Source organism: Diplotaxodon limnothrissa, linkage group LG13, assembly GCF_057381915.1.
Source record: "Diplotaxodon limnothrissa isolate DT_005_m linkage group LG13, D_limnothrissa_male_GT1.1, whole genome shotgun sequence".
In the NCBI taxonomy this organism is placed as follows: domain Eukaryota; kingdom Metazoa; phylum Chordata; class Actinopteri; order Cichliformes; family Cichlidae; genus Diplotaxodon; species Diplotaxodon limnothrissa.
Window position 1 is genome coordinate 10,211,847 of NC_140608.1, and position 17,667 is coordinate 10,229,513.

General features: G+C 39.1%; 1 protein-coding gene across 2 annotated transcripts in view; it reads right to left on the bottom strand.

The window, feature by feature from the left end:
- The window catches only part of LOC146619853 (transcription factor COE3), a 65,893-nt gene extending 62,799 nt beyond the window's left edge, over window positions 1-3,094 (bottom strand). For both annotated transcript variants that reach the window (XM_085369166.1, XM_085369164.1), the window contains exons 1-4: window positions 2,385-3,094; window positions 1,939-2,095; window positions 1,566-1,629; window positions 1,221-1,276 (exon numbers count right to left, since the gene is read on the bottom strand). In XM_085369166.1, coding sequence (XP_085225292.1) covers window positions 1,221-1,276; window positions 1,566-1,629; window positions 1,939-2,095; window positions 2,385-2,515 — 408 coding nt within the window. In that variant the 5' untranslated portion in view covers window positions 2,516-3,094. The remainder of the gene's footprint in view (window positions 1-1,220; window positions 1,277-1,565; window positions 1,630-1,938; window positions 2,096-2,384) is intronic.
- Between the last annotated feature and the right edge of the window lie 14,573 nt (window positions 3,095-17,667).

The window sequence follows — 17,667 nt, forward strand, 5'->3', positions numbered from 1 at the left end:
AGTGTAAATGCAAAGCAAAGCAACAAATTATAAAGAAAATATTGCACATAATGCCAAAAAAATCTACATATATATATATATATATATATATATATATATATATATATATATATATATATATATATATATATATATATATTTATATATATTAAAAAAAAACCTGATAGGTTGCATTTAATTTTTACGTTCTGTTTGCCTAGAATGAAATTTGTATTTTTTGCCCCTGACTCTCTTTATGCCAACAGGAAAGAATGACTTTGAAAAAGTGACATATCTGAACCAGGTCGCATCACTCTCTCTCGCTTCTAAAAGCTGTCCTACTTGACCTGCTGTGAGGTTTTTTTCCTCCCCTCTCTTCTTTTTTTCGGGGGAACCAGGCGATTATCTATATTGGTTTGATTTATGTGGCTATTTGCAGCTGTAGAAACAGAAATCCATAAATTGCTTGTTCTGCGTCATTGACTCGGATCATTCGCACAGGAATGTTGTCTGTGACCAGTGGTCCAGGCTTCACGGCTCTATTCAGGAGGCTGAGGCTCTAGCTAAATCCTCTGTTTAATAATACAACACGATATGGAGAGACGAAAGCGTGGCGTCTAATTTTATTTTCCCTAATCATAATTAAGTTCGGTAATCTAAAAAAAAACAAAAAAAATACTCATAAGCATTTTTGGGGGTTTATTTTTACGCTATGAAAGCCATTCACGTGTTTACACCTGAGCAGAATTTTTTAAATGTCTATTTTTATAAATATAACATTTAAAGCAATTTAAAAAAAAAAAATGTTTAGACCGTCACCTCTGACTCTTTGCAGGAAAAGTCAAATCGGATCATATGGAGCAGAGGTAGTGTTTAAATTTTAATGCTGGACAAACTGAACCTACAAAAAAAAAGACTCAACTCTGGCGAAGAGAAATTGACTTTAGGGTCTTGCAATATGATATGGTCAAACGTAAACAGTCAAAATGGAAGCTGTCTCTTCTGATTCCATCTGTAATTTGATTTTTATTTTGTGCCACAACTGCATTTTGCAAGCAGATTTTTTTTTTTTTTTTTTTTTTTTTGAAAACCGAGAAGTGTGTCTATGTATCTCAGGGGTGACGATTTACACGCCATGTTAAGATTTTGTTTGGCTTTTTTTAAATGTTTTTTTCCTCCCCCACTTGTGAACCGTGGAGTTTGCACTGTGCGCAGAAACAAGTGTAACAGCAGCAGCTTACCTGCTTCGTCATGGAATCGATTAACCGTATGTAAAGATCCTGTTCTGTTCTGACGCCTGGGGAGAGAAAAAGAGGAGCACTTTTACATTTTTAAGGAATTGTGGGTAATGAATTTATGAAAATAAATAATAATAAAACCCTCAAAAAAAGAGAAAAAAGAAAAAAAAACTTTTCATTAAAATCTAAGAGTTCAGATAGTGATTATAATTTTATAATATTATTATTATTATTATTATTATTATTATTATTATTATTATTATTATTACATGTGGTTTTACGCACACAGACAAACTCACTGATAGATTTTCACATGTTTTTAAAAATATTAAAGACAGTTTCACTCACCGTTACTGTACAATAACTGTAGTTTGTAATGTATCCCATTGTTAGTTTTTTCACTGGTTGGTTCCTGCAGAAAACAACAGTTTGTGAAAATCAGCAATCAGAAAAACAACTGCCCATCACCACCACATGTCTATGCGTTTAAAAATAAATTCAGAGTTTTGGTGCTAAAGAAGAGAAACGGCTTTAGATGCTAAAATGACCCTCTGTCATCAAGGAATTGAATTTTTCCTTTTTTCCTTTTTTTCTTTTTAAAGAAAATCAATATTAAACGTGACTTCCCCTTAGTAACCCATTGCCCATTTCTGAGTACATAATTTCGATACATGTGCTGATTATGTAGAGAGGTGCATGTATTCTAAAATACACCGCTTACTTTTTCTTTCTCCACAAAGTCCACAAAAGCTGTCCTTTCGATCTCCACGGGCTGACCCTGTCTGTCATACAGCGCCAGGACGAAATGGAAAAAATTGGATTTTCTGAGGTTGGAAGGGGGCTGCTTTTCATAATGTGCCCGTGCCAAGCCGACACCGCTGCGGGGAGAAAACAAGAGACCATCTCGGTTAAGCACCGGACACCGGGGATACTAGATGATGGAGAAGCTGATGGAAACATTGGAGATGCAGAAGCACGCTTGAGTACGGGGGAGATTTCTTGATTTGTCACAATAATGGGTAATCTGATGTAATGAAAGAAGGGAAAGCCGAAGGGGGGGCATTTATTGGGAGACCGTAATTGATACAGAGTATTCAGGGGATTGAGGGGTCGATATGATGAGGAGGGAATGCGTGAGAAAAATCAGATGCTTTTTGGCATGCGTACCTTTGGGCGGCTGTGTTTGCATCCACCACCCCAGCTGTGTGCATCCAGGAGCGGACCGAGTTCAGTCCACCCAGCGGTTCCTCCTTCATCGTCGTCCCACCCCGCGGTATAGTTTCCTGAATCCCAAACATTTAGGACAATTTGCGTGAAAAAGAGCCTCCTGCGAAATTAGGCAAATAAACGTCCAAGCGTGTTATCCTTCAGGGTTTTTTTTTTTTCACGGGATAAGTAGCGAGAGCCGATTCAGACTTGCGAGGGAAAACCCGGTCCACAGGTCTTGCCTCCCTCTTCAGTCCGTCCGATGTGAACAATTCTCAAAGTGCTGTACTTAGTTAGAGCGGTATCCACAGACTGGAAAAGTGAATTGTTCAATAGACAAGATTTTTTTGTGTTGCTATTGTTCCTCTGTTTTTTTTTCTTTTTCTTTTTTTTTTTTTTGTGCTATTCACAGAAAAATCGATGGCAGTTGTTTGTGTTTGTGGGTGATGCTGCTCTCAAAGTGCCCACATCCCTGAAGCACCGCATCCAAAACCTTCAGGACTTCTTGTTGAATAAAAAACCCACTCCTGAAAAGGTGCTGCTGCTTCTCCACAAGACAAACACAGGCAAAGGCTGATCACCAGTGGAGGTGTTCCTAGTACACAGGAGAGGTGGATAAGGGGCCCTTTCGCGTCGTGCAGGATGGATGGGAACATGCAAAACTAAGCCCTCTTTCCCCGAGGACTGAAATCTTTCCCGGGAGCCAAAACTCTAAACCCACGGGAGAGGCGCTGTCAGAATATGACGCTGAAGGGGCGTGGTTTTGACCATATATGGAGCTCTGACGGTTCCTGTCAGGCAGTGGCGCTCCACTGTACGGGTACAGCCCTATAGTGCAGCAGCTTGAGAACACTCATTCGCTCCACTTTTCCTCTTGCTTAGGCCCTATATGTGGTGAGTTTGATTTTTTTAATGATATGGAAAATTCAACCGGGTGTAACCATCACACATAATGAGGAGGAAAATAATAATAATAATAAAATAATCATAATAATAATACATAACAATTATTCGGAATTCAGTGCTTATTATTTTTAGCTGGCCTACCGATTGCAATTTCCGTGATTAGTTTTATTATAATGGATTAAAATTAATAGCATTTCATATATTTATTCGATTAAATTTGTTAACACCATTACAAATTGACTTGATGAGACTGTTTGTTCACTGACGTATCGAAAGCATCTCAGTGTCTGTGAGATTAAAGGCCATAAATCATATTTCAATAAGAGCAGATTATGTTTCTTCATAAAATTGATATATATTCTATTTCGTATTGTGATCGCGTGCTGTGGGTTATGTTATTGTAATTAAGGTGTAATTAACACAACGCGGAAATCATAAAATCACACATGATTATAAATATTTTAATTTACATTAACTTTTCATTGATCATTTTTTTTAACAACAGGTATTTGACTCATTTGTTTCGCTGGGGCAGTCGGGCAGGTTTTTTTTTTTTTATGTTTTAGTTTTTGCGCACAAAATCCAAAAAAGGGAGCAAAGTTTGGAAATCAGACGGAGTTTTTCAGCATCTTTGTTATTAATGTCAAAACAAATCAGTCACATCGCGGTGCCATTTACTGCAGATAAAGTCAGGTCTTTTGACCTCTTTTATAGATTAAAAATCAGAGTCGGTGTCCCATGACATTAAACAAACTTCGGGAAATCCGTGGTTCTATGTCTTCCGCATTTAATGCACGCCATGTACCTAATAATCAGAAACATCTTAATCATTTTTAAAGAGCCAACTGCCTACATGTCCGACTCCGTCCGAGAGGGACAAGCAAGCAATTCGGTTCATTAGTGGTGAAAGGGGGGAGAGGATGAAGGAGAGAGGGGAGGGTGCGAGGAAGAGAGATGTGTGCTATATCCTGAGCAATCTATCTAGCTGGTGCAGAGGGTTAATAGCTGCTGCCAAAGATAAGTGAATTATAAGCTGTTGCTTTCACCTCTACACAATCTATTGCCAAATTGCCCAGTTACAAAACCAGGTTGTAGATTTTTTTTTTAACTTTTTATTTTTGTTTTTATTTTTTATTTTTTTTAGAGAACTCAAAGTTTAAATTTGTGGGGAGGGGAGGATATGAGAATGAAATCAAATGGGTGCTCTTTGTTAATTGTATTTTTCCCCCTTAGATGAAACAAATCGAGACGCGTGCTGCAAATGTTTTGTCTGTTCTACCGAGATTGCAAATATCTTTTTTGCACAGAACTCACTGTGCTTTTTGCACAGTTTCAAGTCGCTTATTAGAACTTAACCCCTGATTACACGCACCGAGGCGATTTAAATCTGATTATCAAATTAGGAGACTTTGAGACAAATCCTCTTAGATCTGATACTGTTGACTGGAGAGGGAAAATGGATCTCCACACCCGTCACGTAGGTAACGATGCTGTCCTGAAAGGGAGTTTTAAACCGTATTTGACAACAAATGCAGCTGCCCCGCTATTTCAGAAGATATTAAAGGAAAATGAATGCAAATCTGTGTGCAGGAGCCATCTGGACGTGGAGAGAGGGAGTCAGCTGCTCCACACACTGAGGCGCGGAGCCTGAATCCGTCTCAGCTCATTCTGTGGGATCATCTGCGTGGTGGGCTTACACCGTGGAAAATGCGCTCTCCATCATTAGGTGAAATGTTAGCATCAAAATAAAAGAAATGTTGATCCCCGTTTGTTTTAGTGGTTGCATGCATGAAAACTTTGCACGGGCGTGGAATTAGACCATCTCAGTCACATTTTCTTTTTATTACCCACCCCCTCCCCCACTCTCCTTAAGAGATTTTTTTTAAATCCACTTTTTTCAACAGCGTGCTAGAGGTAAGTGATGGGTGACAGAGAAGGGGAAACAATTGCAAACTATTTCATCTTGGCCGCATTAAGCCAGCCTGAATGCTCGTATAAATGACCGGCTGATAACACGGGGGCCCTGTTATCTCACTCTTTCTATTCAGTGATCACAATGAGTGAACCCCCAAAGATTTGGACCTGACCACTGATATAAAACCAAACTCCTCGGGACGCGTGGTTTCCACTCAAAAAAAAATGTTACAGGGTGACTTTAGAAGACCTCCCGTCTCGACGGGACGAGGGTGACGTCTTCTTTTTTGTGTGCGTGTGTCTATGTGTGTGTGTGTGAATTTACGGGGCGAGGCCCTCATGATCTCCTTAAATTTGCATGTAAATGGCGACATCAGCCTATACGCGTGCCAGGGGCCAGCGGGCCTCCCAGATGTCAAGGCAAAGTCAATCAGCCGGCCGCTGCCCAGCTGTCCATCGATGCACTTTATTGGGACAACACTTTCATTATGCTCACCTGCATTGTTTCCTAATGGATTGATTGGTAAAAAGCGAAGTGAAGGAAATTTTATTAGCACCCACCAAGCAAGTTTCCTCACGGCTTTATCGCAGAGGTTGTTTTAAAGTGATCTTTTTCCCCCTTCTCCTTCTTCTTCTTTTTTTCGATTAAATATTTATCAAGTACGCCCACAGTTAGGCATTATTCCAAATTCCATACGGAACAAATAGGCAATCAGCCCACTTACTGTTTACAGCTAACATCGCCTGTTCCGTTGTTTAGAGCTACAATATTTTGTGAAAATATTTGAAGTTGAAATTTAAGTTACACCGCGCAAAGAAAACTAATTTAGGGAGCTTCAGCCTACAGCCTTTGTTTAAAATTTCTGTCACTTGTAGCTGAATTAGAAAAGATTAACTCCAGCTGATGCTTGTGCGTTGACAATTTTCTCATGAGTAGGGAGGAAAAAAATACACATCACTTATATCAGTTTCCCCCATCAGTTTTAATTAAATTACCAAATAGCTTGATTCCGCATCACATATATATAAAAAAAAAAACCTTCAGTGCAAACTTTAGTTATTACAACTTATCGGCCTAATAAATGCACGCCTAAAATTCGATATCTCATATTAAAACATGGTTTTCACGATATTTTTTAATTATTGTAGTTAGAAAAAAAATCAAACGGCCAAGAGTGATGAGATCAATCATGAAGGCTGTTCGTGTCAAGTTGGAGCTAATAGACGGACAGCGCCCCTCGTTGGTTACACTTGAGATCATGGAGTCGATATGAGGCAGCTGTGTTGTTCAGTGACAAGATAGCAAAATCTCAAGTTTGGTTTATATGTAACTGCTTCCCCACTGCCCCACGAGCTACATTTTCTTTTTTCAAATTCAGGTACTATTTTAAAAAGCAACAGAATTATTTTTAAAATAATAAAAAAAAAATTTTTTATTTTTCTTTGTCATCTCGCACACTAGAATAAGAAAAAATAACAGATATTTGAAGGGCTAAAAAAATTAAGGAAATAACGTTTTTTATGTATTATTATTATTATTATTATTATTATTATTATTATTATTATTATTATTTCTGATGTGTTTATTGTGTGTCTGAAATAAACATTATTTGACAATGTGCTGGTGTGACCTCACGTTTCGTCACTAACTTCTGTCAGAGTGTTCATGTTAATTGTGTGCAGTGGTGAGTTCTGTCAAGGGCATTGCCCGTGCGCACAATTTGCATTTCCATTCTGCTGTGGAAATGATGAGAGAGTTTCTGCGCGGTTTAGAGCCTCGCGGCGCAGTCTGTGGGCGAATTACATTTAAAGAAGGCGAGAGAAATTAAATAAGAAACCGAGACCACTTCAGGGCTATTAACATCTAAAATATCCCCTGGAAATTTAGACCAAAATACACATGACCAAATACCCAGGATACCTTCGCTCTTAACACAGCCCTGGTCTTGATTGTGTCCATCACTGTTTTGTAGGCCTATTTAAAATTCTTTATTTAAAAAAAAAAGTTATCACGCCGCCTCACATTTCTCAGTGGCGATGATGGAAGTGAGGCAAATTTGATTATTCAGCTCTAAATCGGAACATATTAACTTAATATATAGGCGCCCTACTGCCAAACAGACTGTGACACTCAGAAAAATGGGTGCAAAAATCCGACTTTAAAGGTCAGTTTAAAAAAAAAAAAACCCTCATCAGTAAGTATGATGTGGGCACATGTTGCATCGGGGAAAGTGGCCTCCAAAAGAGGAGGCATCAGCTTTAACCTTGTTCCTTTTTTTTCTTATTTTTTTTAGAGCGCCTGTGCATGCATGACCAAAGAGGCAGCAGCCTTTCCCTCAGTACTCCAGAGACCTTTAATTTGCCTGTTGACCCCAGGATGGAGGTGTTGCCAACTCACAGTGATACTACCTCACCCACAAGAGACTAATAATTCTCAAGTTACTTACATCAAAATATATATTTTCAACATGTTGCATCAGTGCCTCTAATTCGTTTTTCTCCTTTAGGGGCTGCCATTATAAAGGAGATACATATTTGATGGCAACTGGCAAGTCTACAAATGCATTTTGATTTTAGTCAGATTATTAATATCGGACTGTGTTACTATTAACAGAAATGTTAATTATGATGTCAAGACAGAGGGAGTCAAGGTGAAAGCTGCACAGCAATGGCTAAAAATAATCCATGCCAGCCAGAGTACAGTATGATCCTGCAGAGGAGTGTTACTGGCAAGGGACCTTTTTGCTGCAACAAAGAGGTGGAAAAGAGGAAGTAAATGAATTAGAGTACAAGCCAGATTTTGTCTTTGTTTCATCCACACTTGTCCTGTCCCTATTTTCCAACCTCTCCCTTTTCCTTGCTATTGGAAGTGCTGCAAATTGTATAATGCTGGTCTTTGTTCTACAGAGTCAAGCCACATGAATAGCCGTCCTGAGCACACACAAAAACACACTGACAAACTGATCATCTTAAAAAAGCAACGCCCTGGTGCTCACTTGGCCTACTTTCCACGGCAGCACTGGGACGTGGGAAGAGGAATAGAATTCAGGGGAGGATGTTCTTGCACTCTGGGAAACATTCAGTATAGCAAGTGTGATGCACATAAACATAGCCTTTGCATTGTCAACCTTAGACCGTATTTGCCCCAGATAACTAGTCCCCATGTGCTAGACTATTCTCTTTGACTTTGCAATTGAAATCCTGAGAAGATTATGCCAAAGCTAAAAGAGGCAAACTCTGGGGTGGGATTTCAATTGTCAATTCCTGTTGGATTTTATAGCATTATGACATATAGTACACCATCTGTTACGCTTCCCGTGACTAGGTCTACATCTGCACAAGTGGAGCTTATTGATGTGAACATCAGTACAACTAAGACCTGGTTTTTGAATGGACAGCAATTTTCAATCACCGATATTTTTCTCCTGAATCCCGTTTAACACAGATGTATGACTAAGTAGCGGGGTCTCTAGCTTACAAAACACCAGAGCAAATTAAAAAGGTGCAGGAAAGTAACCACTCCTAACTTTAGCTAAACAGACTTCCTGGAGCGCTAGATAATCTGGGGCTTCTATGTACACCGCCTAACCAAATGTCGACATCTGTGAGGGTGTGCATAAAGAAAAGCTCCTCAGAGAAACGGGGGATAATAATCTTAGTTCCCCTCACCTTCAGCTTGCCCATAGGGGTTTAAAAGGGAGATGAAGAAATCCTATGTAAACATGCCAAGTCAAATTTTCACTTGAAATGTGACATAAAGGCAAAGGGCAACCTTGGTGCATCGCTAATGTGCTTCCACGCATGAGTTTTCCAGTGCCCCTGGATGTAAACAATTGATGTATTCAGTCTGTGGTTTGAACACTGACTCACTGTGCACACTTAATATGTTTGAGCATCTTCTTAGCCATCACTGTACATTTAGTGCATAGGTGAAGAGCCCAAAAGAAGTCAACACAAAGCCTGTACACAATCAGAATCTCTGTACTCAATAGCTGCATGAAAGTGAGTTTTGCTCTCCTGAGAAACATACAAAGTTTGAGCATCTGTTCCATCATGTAGTCTTTGTTGAGAAATTAAATATTGAACTGATCTAGTGTACCATGAATGTTTCACTCACATAGTGATTAGACAGACTGGAGAGGCAAGACATCGCAGCACTTTACTCTCTACTTTCATATACTGTATTTGTTGGTCTTGCCTTTAAGTGTTTCACGCGCCAGATTGTGTTGTTGTTATGGAAAATGTTTTTTAATGTTGCGTCAATTATACTTAGCATGCATGTGTAACTCGACACAAAAGTAAATTCATATGCATGCTACGTATGTGCACAAACGCAATCATCCTCAGTCTGATAATTGCTGTATAGTGTAGTCCAGCTGAAGCAATATAATTGGAAAAAAGAGAAAAACATAAATTAGAGTTTTGGTTTTATGATTCAATTATGAACTTGGCAGCATCTGTTTTTTCATACTTTTATGTTATTGTGAATATGGAGAAAATACTGATTGGTTTTCTTGTCGCATCTCAGAATAAAGGGCGTCTCTTTTATAGTTTCTCATCCCTTACTCCAAATCAACAATTGTCTCTCGGGAGAGTCCCAAATGATGTTTCCTGACATAAACATTTTGGATTATAATGGGCAGACCAAGCCAACGTGCAAGCAGGAGAAGGAAACAGTATCATCACAGAGATCATAAAATGGTGTCGTGAGTAGCCTTTTGTCCAGGACCATAGGAGAGTTCTGTTGCTAAAGGGAAGGACAAAAGCAGAAGGCGCCACGGGTATAAGGTTCCCCTGAGCAACAATACTGAAAGTTTCAACTTGCAGCACATGGGTGTAACTTTAACTGGAATACTGTGGATCAAAGACTCACAAACAAAGTGGGTGGAAATGCTGAAGGAGTGTCTGTGCTCAAGTGAAGGACAGGTTCACTAGAGAGAAAGCGGGAGCGACAATTTCTGAAACACAGACCAGGCAATCAAGGCTAATTACTGAGCCCGTGTTTTGTGAACTCAAAGGGCAGCATGATTCAATTAACAAAACCGATGTGTATTATAATTCTGAAAAGCAAAATTACCTCTGTCGACAACACGCTTATCAGATATAAAACAAAAGCAAATTCAAATTAAACTGAACAGTTTTAAATGTGTTGCTGCTTCGTGCGCTTTAATAAGGAAGAGTGCACACAGTCGATTTTGTATTGCATCTCAAACATTCATTCCGCACTCTTGTCTTCACCTGTCAGCTTTTAGAGAGTGGGAGAATTATTCAGTTCTGCTTCTTTAAATAAAAAACACAGCCTTGAAATTTGTGAGGCTTAAGGCAATTCATCAGGTTAGATCAGTACAATGTGGATGTGTAACCTTTACACTGCACTGGAACCTGCACATACAAGTGTTATGAAAGGTCCCCGTGGCACTCTGCTCTTCTGACATGGATTTGAAGACTTGCCACTTTATTAGCTGCTAAGCCCCCACTACTTGTTCTATATAGTGGAGGCCTATGTTATGAGCTGGGATCTCATTGTCTAGCGTTATTAGAGGTAGAGTCTGCAGCGCTCTCTTGTCTCCCCTCGAGAGTAGCCTGACTATTTGAAAGGAAGCTACAAGTGCAATTTAACCCATCTTATTTACAATACGATCTCTTACAAGGACATCATCGCAGCAAGGATTCACATATAATACATCTCTACAATGTGCTTCTTTCCTGTTTTGATTGTTTCAGGAGAGTTGTTTGACGCTCAATTGAGCCCTAAGAAGAAAAAAAATCTCTGAATGTGTCAAGTTAGAGCAGACACAAACTTTAGTCAACAACACTAGTCCGGTTTTGTATTTTTCAAAAATACTTCACATAAGATTTATGCACAACAACAAGTGTTTTCTGCTTAAAGGTCAAAAGAGTTAATAAATAAAAAAGAGTGGGTATGGGGTTCTTAATGATAGCATTAACATCGTGTCTGGGAAAACAAGCTGTTTGTGATCATCACTTTTGTCACCAACGCACACGCACACACACCCCCTCCAAAATGGAAATGATCTGTTGGCACTGAATAATAAGTGCCATAGTGCCATCTAGTGCACAAATTTGCACACTGAAGAATGACAGTCCCTGTATGTAAAACATACACTACATACTGCAGCGTACATGCAAAGGTACAGGGCTTAAGGGCTACTTGTGATTATGATAAAGGATGGTGTACTGTTTTCACTGATCGCTTGTGTGCTTCAGTGTGAGTTTCAGCTACACTAAATGACCACACTGAAAATTTCCACTCATAGGGGAAATAAACAAGGAGACAAAGGTTTGTCTTAGAAGCCAGGTCTGTGGCAAGCCGCAAGGATAATCTCCTTCAGACAATGAGACGATGTTGAAGGCTGTGCATGCAAATTATACTCTGCCATCTAAATTACAAAGACATACACAGACCTCAAGTCATCAGGCCTCATATCTCACTCATCTGGCCTCCTGGCTGTTAGGTTGCCAGAGGATACTATAGAGACAACAGAACAGAAATAATAAGAAAAAACACATGAGCCAAAACAAGAGTCTTGAATAATTGATTGTGTTTGTCTTTTGCTGTTTGTGTGTGAGAGTGTGTGTTTGAGTGAGAGCGAGAGTGTGTGTGTGTTAGGACTCAGGGTCTGGACAGAGCTTATGCCCCTGAGCAGAGCAGACACATCCACTGGCCAATGGTTTGTGTTAAAAACTGTCTGATTGACCAAATGTGGGGGAAGGGTATGTTTGTGCGTGCCGGGCAAAAATGAATGTGCATGGGTATTTATGTTCATGACTGTGTGTGTAAATTCAAAGAGAAATAGGTGAGGATAGTAGCTGCGATGTGTGTGATTTTTGGCAAACTAAACCTGGGCATGATTAGCTCATGTTGAAATCAGCGCTGGTTTTGTATTCAGTAACATGGGAATAAGATGAAGTAAAGATTTCCAGGATAACAAACGCTTTTTGTTAAACGGGCCAGGAATAGGTGTGTTGTAAGATGTTAAAAAGTCAATATACCTTCATTTTGTCTGTGCTGGTAATGAGCCATATTTTCTGGGGAAAATGGCTGCTTCTCCGGAGGCACCATGTCTACTGAATGTGGCCCTGATCCTGGATAAAACAGAAGGCTCACCAATCAATCTCTCCAGGTTGCCCACAGCCAGAGAAAGCAGCTGCACCACATGTTTGCCTTGCGCGATAGCGACAAGTTAACATACGGGCAGCACAGTAACCATCCACAAGCAGCCTCTAGCTGTCTTATAATGAATTCCCACAGGGATGGGGAACTATCAGAGTCAGTGGTGTTACTGGAGGCTCGGAATAAAGTCAACACCTCTCCTTATACCTGATGAAGCTACGGCACGGCAGCACACTCACACACATAGTCACAGCCACAACGCTCGACTCGTACAAACGTGAACATTTCGAATGCACACAACGATTAAGCTGTACAGTTTATTAAATCATAAATTAGGCTGCATTCGGGCATTACATGCTCACGCAATGATGGTGAACAGAAACTGCTTGCTTTTAATAATGCAGTCTTATCGGGACAGCAGTTTTGTTTAATTCAATGTATAACACGTTATAAAGAGACATTTTAAATTAACGAAAAATCGCCATTCAGCATTTTCTTTAATTTTTTAAAAGCCCTATTTTTCATTCTGATTTGGACATCAGTGTGGCGTCTACACCCACACACCTACTGCTTTCAAATCATGATGTGTTTGTACTGTATTCATAAAGTAATGACTGACACAGTGGTCCACTTAGTCAAACATTTAAGCAATCAAAGTACAAAACACAACAAACCCATTTGGTGCACAGGGCTCGACACGTAGAAGTCAAGGGTGTTTTAAAAGGTTTAAGCGGTTGTTAAAATAATGATGGTTTTATGAAACACTGGTGGACCATCTTTTGTTAATTTAAAGCTAAATGCCCTCACATCTACTAACTGCAAATGAGATCAATACACAAGCTGGTGCTGTAGAGTTTCTCTGGTAAACTGACATTAGTCAACTGCATTTCAGACAGCACTTTCAGAAAATGCATAAATTACACCCATTATGTATTCATATGTGGAATAATGTTAAACTGAGTGAGCAAGAAAAGTGCAATGCAGTCCTTGTAGATAGATAGATAGATAGATAGATAGATAGATAGATAGATAGATAGATAGATAGATAGATAGATAGATAGATAGATAGATAGATAGATAGATAGATCAAAGTATTTCCTCTGGTAGCGTTCCAGAAACTTTCAGAATCAATGCCAAGGAGTACTGCAGTTGTTCTGGTGGCAGGTGTTGACCCAACACCTTATAAGAACATTTAATTTTATGCTATATCTGTATAAATATCTCTACAGACAAATATATAGATATGTCTGTACCTGTATAGATAGTTAAATATAGATATATAGGTGTACTGAGAAAGAGAGTGAGGGAGTGAGAGAGTCTTCCTAACCTCCAGGCCTCTGCTCTGCTTCTTCCCGTGGGACTCTGCGTGAGTGATGAGACGATGTGTAGCTTGGGAGAAGGTTTTGGTGGGATTTGGCCCAGGTCTTCGAGGGTACATCGTTTTTATTCTCTTGCCACCTCCTGGACAATGTGCAGCTGCAAAAACCAAATATAAACTATGGGGAAAATACATATATATATATATATATAATCAAACTTCAAGTCAGTGCAAGTGATGAGTTGGCTTCAAAAACACACGCTATGATAGCTGAATAAAAACAAGCTTTAGACTATGCTTTTTCATATCTGCTTATTGGCATTTATCCACTGAACTGTGTATATATATCACCATATGTATTTAATTAAAAAAAAATACATCATCTACGGCAGTTTTTTTCTGTATGCACTACATCACACTGCAGACAATCTATTTAAAAAATAAATACACAGCATATTTTTTTGTTGGTTCTGTGTAAAATACCTAAAACATTATTTTGTAGCTTGAAAAAATCACACTGAGTATTTGAAATAATATCAAATTAACCTAACATACTTTGAACCATTATCTAAGTTACCTTTGTTTGGTCATAGAAAACTGAAATTGCATGTGCAGAATTACCAGTTTTAGCCAATAAAACTAATTTTAAAAGCTCACTTACATTGTTGTGAAATTCTCTCATAGATTTAAATTCTGGATTCTTTGAGTGGCAGGCTTCTTTCTAATAACACTGGCTTGCATTTGTTTTCACTGGACTTGTCAGACTCTTTTTACCTTTATCTTCGTGAAGAAATATAACAATAGAATCTCTGCTCACAACTGATCTTAAAGTATTTGCAAAAGCTCTCGCATTGCGCCTGGAAAGAGTTATCCATGTTTTGGTCAATGCAGACCAGACAGGATTTATCCGAGGGCGGCTTGCATCTGATAACATAAGACGGCTGTTGCACATCATAGATGCCGCTAACAGCTATCAAAATCCATGTGCAGTATTTTCACTTGATGCAGAAAAAGCCTTTGATAGGCTAGAGTGGGACTATATGTGGATGGTATTAAAACACTTTGGGTTTAAGCAGAAATTTGTTGCTATGATTCAAACACTATATCACTCACCTCTTGCTAGTGTCTTAACAGGGGACCTGGTCTCTCCCCCTTTCACGCTGCAGCGTGGAACGAGGCAGGGTTGCCCTCTCTCTCCTCTCCTGTTCTGCCTCTCTCTAGAGCCCTTAGCACAAGCCATTAGACAGTCCACGATTTCTCCCATAAGAATTGGTGGTCATAATCATATCATATCTCTATATGCGGATGATATTATTCTGTTTTTGGACAACTATGAGACGTCCATCCATCCATTGATTAAAAACTTTGACCATTTCAGCTCTCTATCTGGCTACAAAATAAACTGGTCGAAATCTGCTTTGATGCCTTTGAACGATAAAGCTACGAAAGTTTCCTTACCCGGTTGTGTTCAGATCAAAAGCACTTTTACTTATCTGGGCATTTCAATTCATAATAGTATTCCAAAGATAATCAAGGAGAATTTTACTACTATGCTAAATAAGATCAAATCCGACTTTCAAAGATGGGACAATTTAAAAACTTCGCTTCAGGGTAGAATCAACACAGTAAAGATGAACATACTGCCACGGCTTAATTTCCTTTTTTTTATGTTGCCACTCTCTCCTCCTCTAACTTATTTTAAAGACATACACTCTGCGGTGTCTAAATTTATTTGGAATGGCAAAAGGCCTAGGATACGTTTGTCAACATTGCAGCGGCCCAAATTGTTTGGTGGCCTGGCAGTACCAAACTTTGAGTTTTATTACTGGTCATTCCAAATCAGGGCGCTTAGTACGTGGGTCAACCCAGAGACTACTACTGCGTGGAAAATGATCGAATCCGCCAAGGCAGCACCGCATAGACTACAAGATCTTCTGTTTGCTAATGTTCCCGCCAATACGCTCTACAACAACAACGAATTTGGACCTATTATTGCCAACTCTATACAGGTATGGAGGAAGATAGAACGGCGGCTGGGTGCTCCAGTTAAATTTTGTAAAAGCTCACCACTCTGGCATAATTTAAAATTACTATGTGGCAGCCGACCATTTGTTCAACCCTCTTGGTTCTCACTCGGGATAAACCTTTTTGATGATCTATTCAACGCCCAAGGCCTTTGCTCATTTCAGGACTTAAGGACACGTTTTTCTCTTCCTGCATCTTCTTACTTTGTATATCTGCAGCTCAGATCAGCTTTAAAAGCATACGGTGTCCCCTGGGACTCTCCTCTTCCCTCTCATCCCATGTTGGACTGGATCCTGCCTAAATCTGGCAGACCCTCTGTTTCCAAAATCTACAACAAATTAGCTGAACATGGTATGAAGTCCCTGCCCATTGAATCTATTTGGGTCAGGGAACTGGGAGAACTACAGGTTAATATAGACTGGGATACAGTGTGGTCTAATCTGAGTTTGACTTCTAAGAACCTGGCGCATCAATTAATTCATTTCAAAACCATACACAGAACATACATTACGCCCTATAGGAGGTTCCAGATGAAACTACAGGCTACGTATTACTGTCACATCTGCAATGATTCATCACCTGGCACGTTTTTGCACATGTTTTGGGACTGTCCTGTGGTATCCGATTTTTGGGTCTTTGTGAACTCTGTGTTATCTGAGGTACTGGAAGTTTTTTATGTTCCCAATCCTGGTCTTTGTCTCCTTAATGATACCTCTGAAATCTCCTTAAAACAAATGCAATGCAAAATGTTGTTCGCTGGATTTACATCCGCAAAGAAGACTATTACAAAGCAATGGTTCTGTCCTGACATTTGTATGGAATCATTCTGGAGACGATGTCTTATCCGTGTTATTGGTTTTGAACATACCACAGCAAAATTAAATAAAGCTCGACCCACGACTGTTGACGCTTGGAAAATTTTCTCATCCAGAGTTATCTCCTGGAAGAGGCAATAATTGGTTTTAACTTTGTGTTTTTGTGTCTTTTCTTTGCTGTCCCTATGCCTTGTTTGCTAATGTTTGCTTTGCTACTGCAGTTTACAGTTGTGCTGTATATGTCTGTACCCCCCCCCCCCCCCCCCCAACCCCGTTTTAAATCAATAAAATGTTGATCACAAAAAAAAGAAATATAACAATAGAAAAGGATACAGACTAAAATAAAGACTGAAAACTATATAGTGGATGCGAAGTAAACTGAATTTTCTCAGTTTTGCCGCTAGATGTCACCGATTGACCATCCAATACAGGCTGAGGTGCTACATGTTGTCACTATAATTCAAAGTGACGCTTTACTCAAAATCACACTTTGCATGTAAAATATGAAAAATTAAAAAAAAAAATTTAAATGTCAAAAAACGTTTAACATGCAAACAAAATGTGTTTAACTCTTATTCATGGGCTGCTATGCAAATCATTTTAATTAAACATATTTGCTCTGTGGATATATGCCTGAAAAAAATGTAGATTTTCTTAGTTGTTTTTGCATGTGTAGCTGTTTATTTCAGTCACAGTGAAAATAACCAGGCGGGGATGTGTAAATTGTATTTGTCCTGCTTATTAGTGGGCAGCTAAATAGAATTTAAACTCCTCAATAACCATATATGTAAAACATGCAATTCATCGAAACAAAGCTGGGTGGATATAAAATCCAGTGAAAATGCACATTTACTGATATGATATGATATGCACTCATAATTCTTATTCTCATGTATATATCTCATGTATATCTCATGCACATATCTTTCTTTCTACATAGCACTTTAATTCTTATTGTCTGCACTGAAGCACCGCAGCAATTTCCTAATGTTGTAAACCTCAACATCTGGCAATAAACCCATTCTGATTCTGATTCTGATTCTGATGATGCTCAGGAGGATGGATGGAGTCAGGATGTGGCATGTGTGCATGACGTCATTTCTCCATGTACTGTGCGCCATTTTGGAAGAA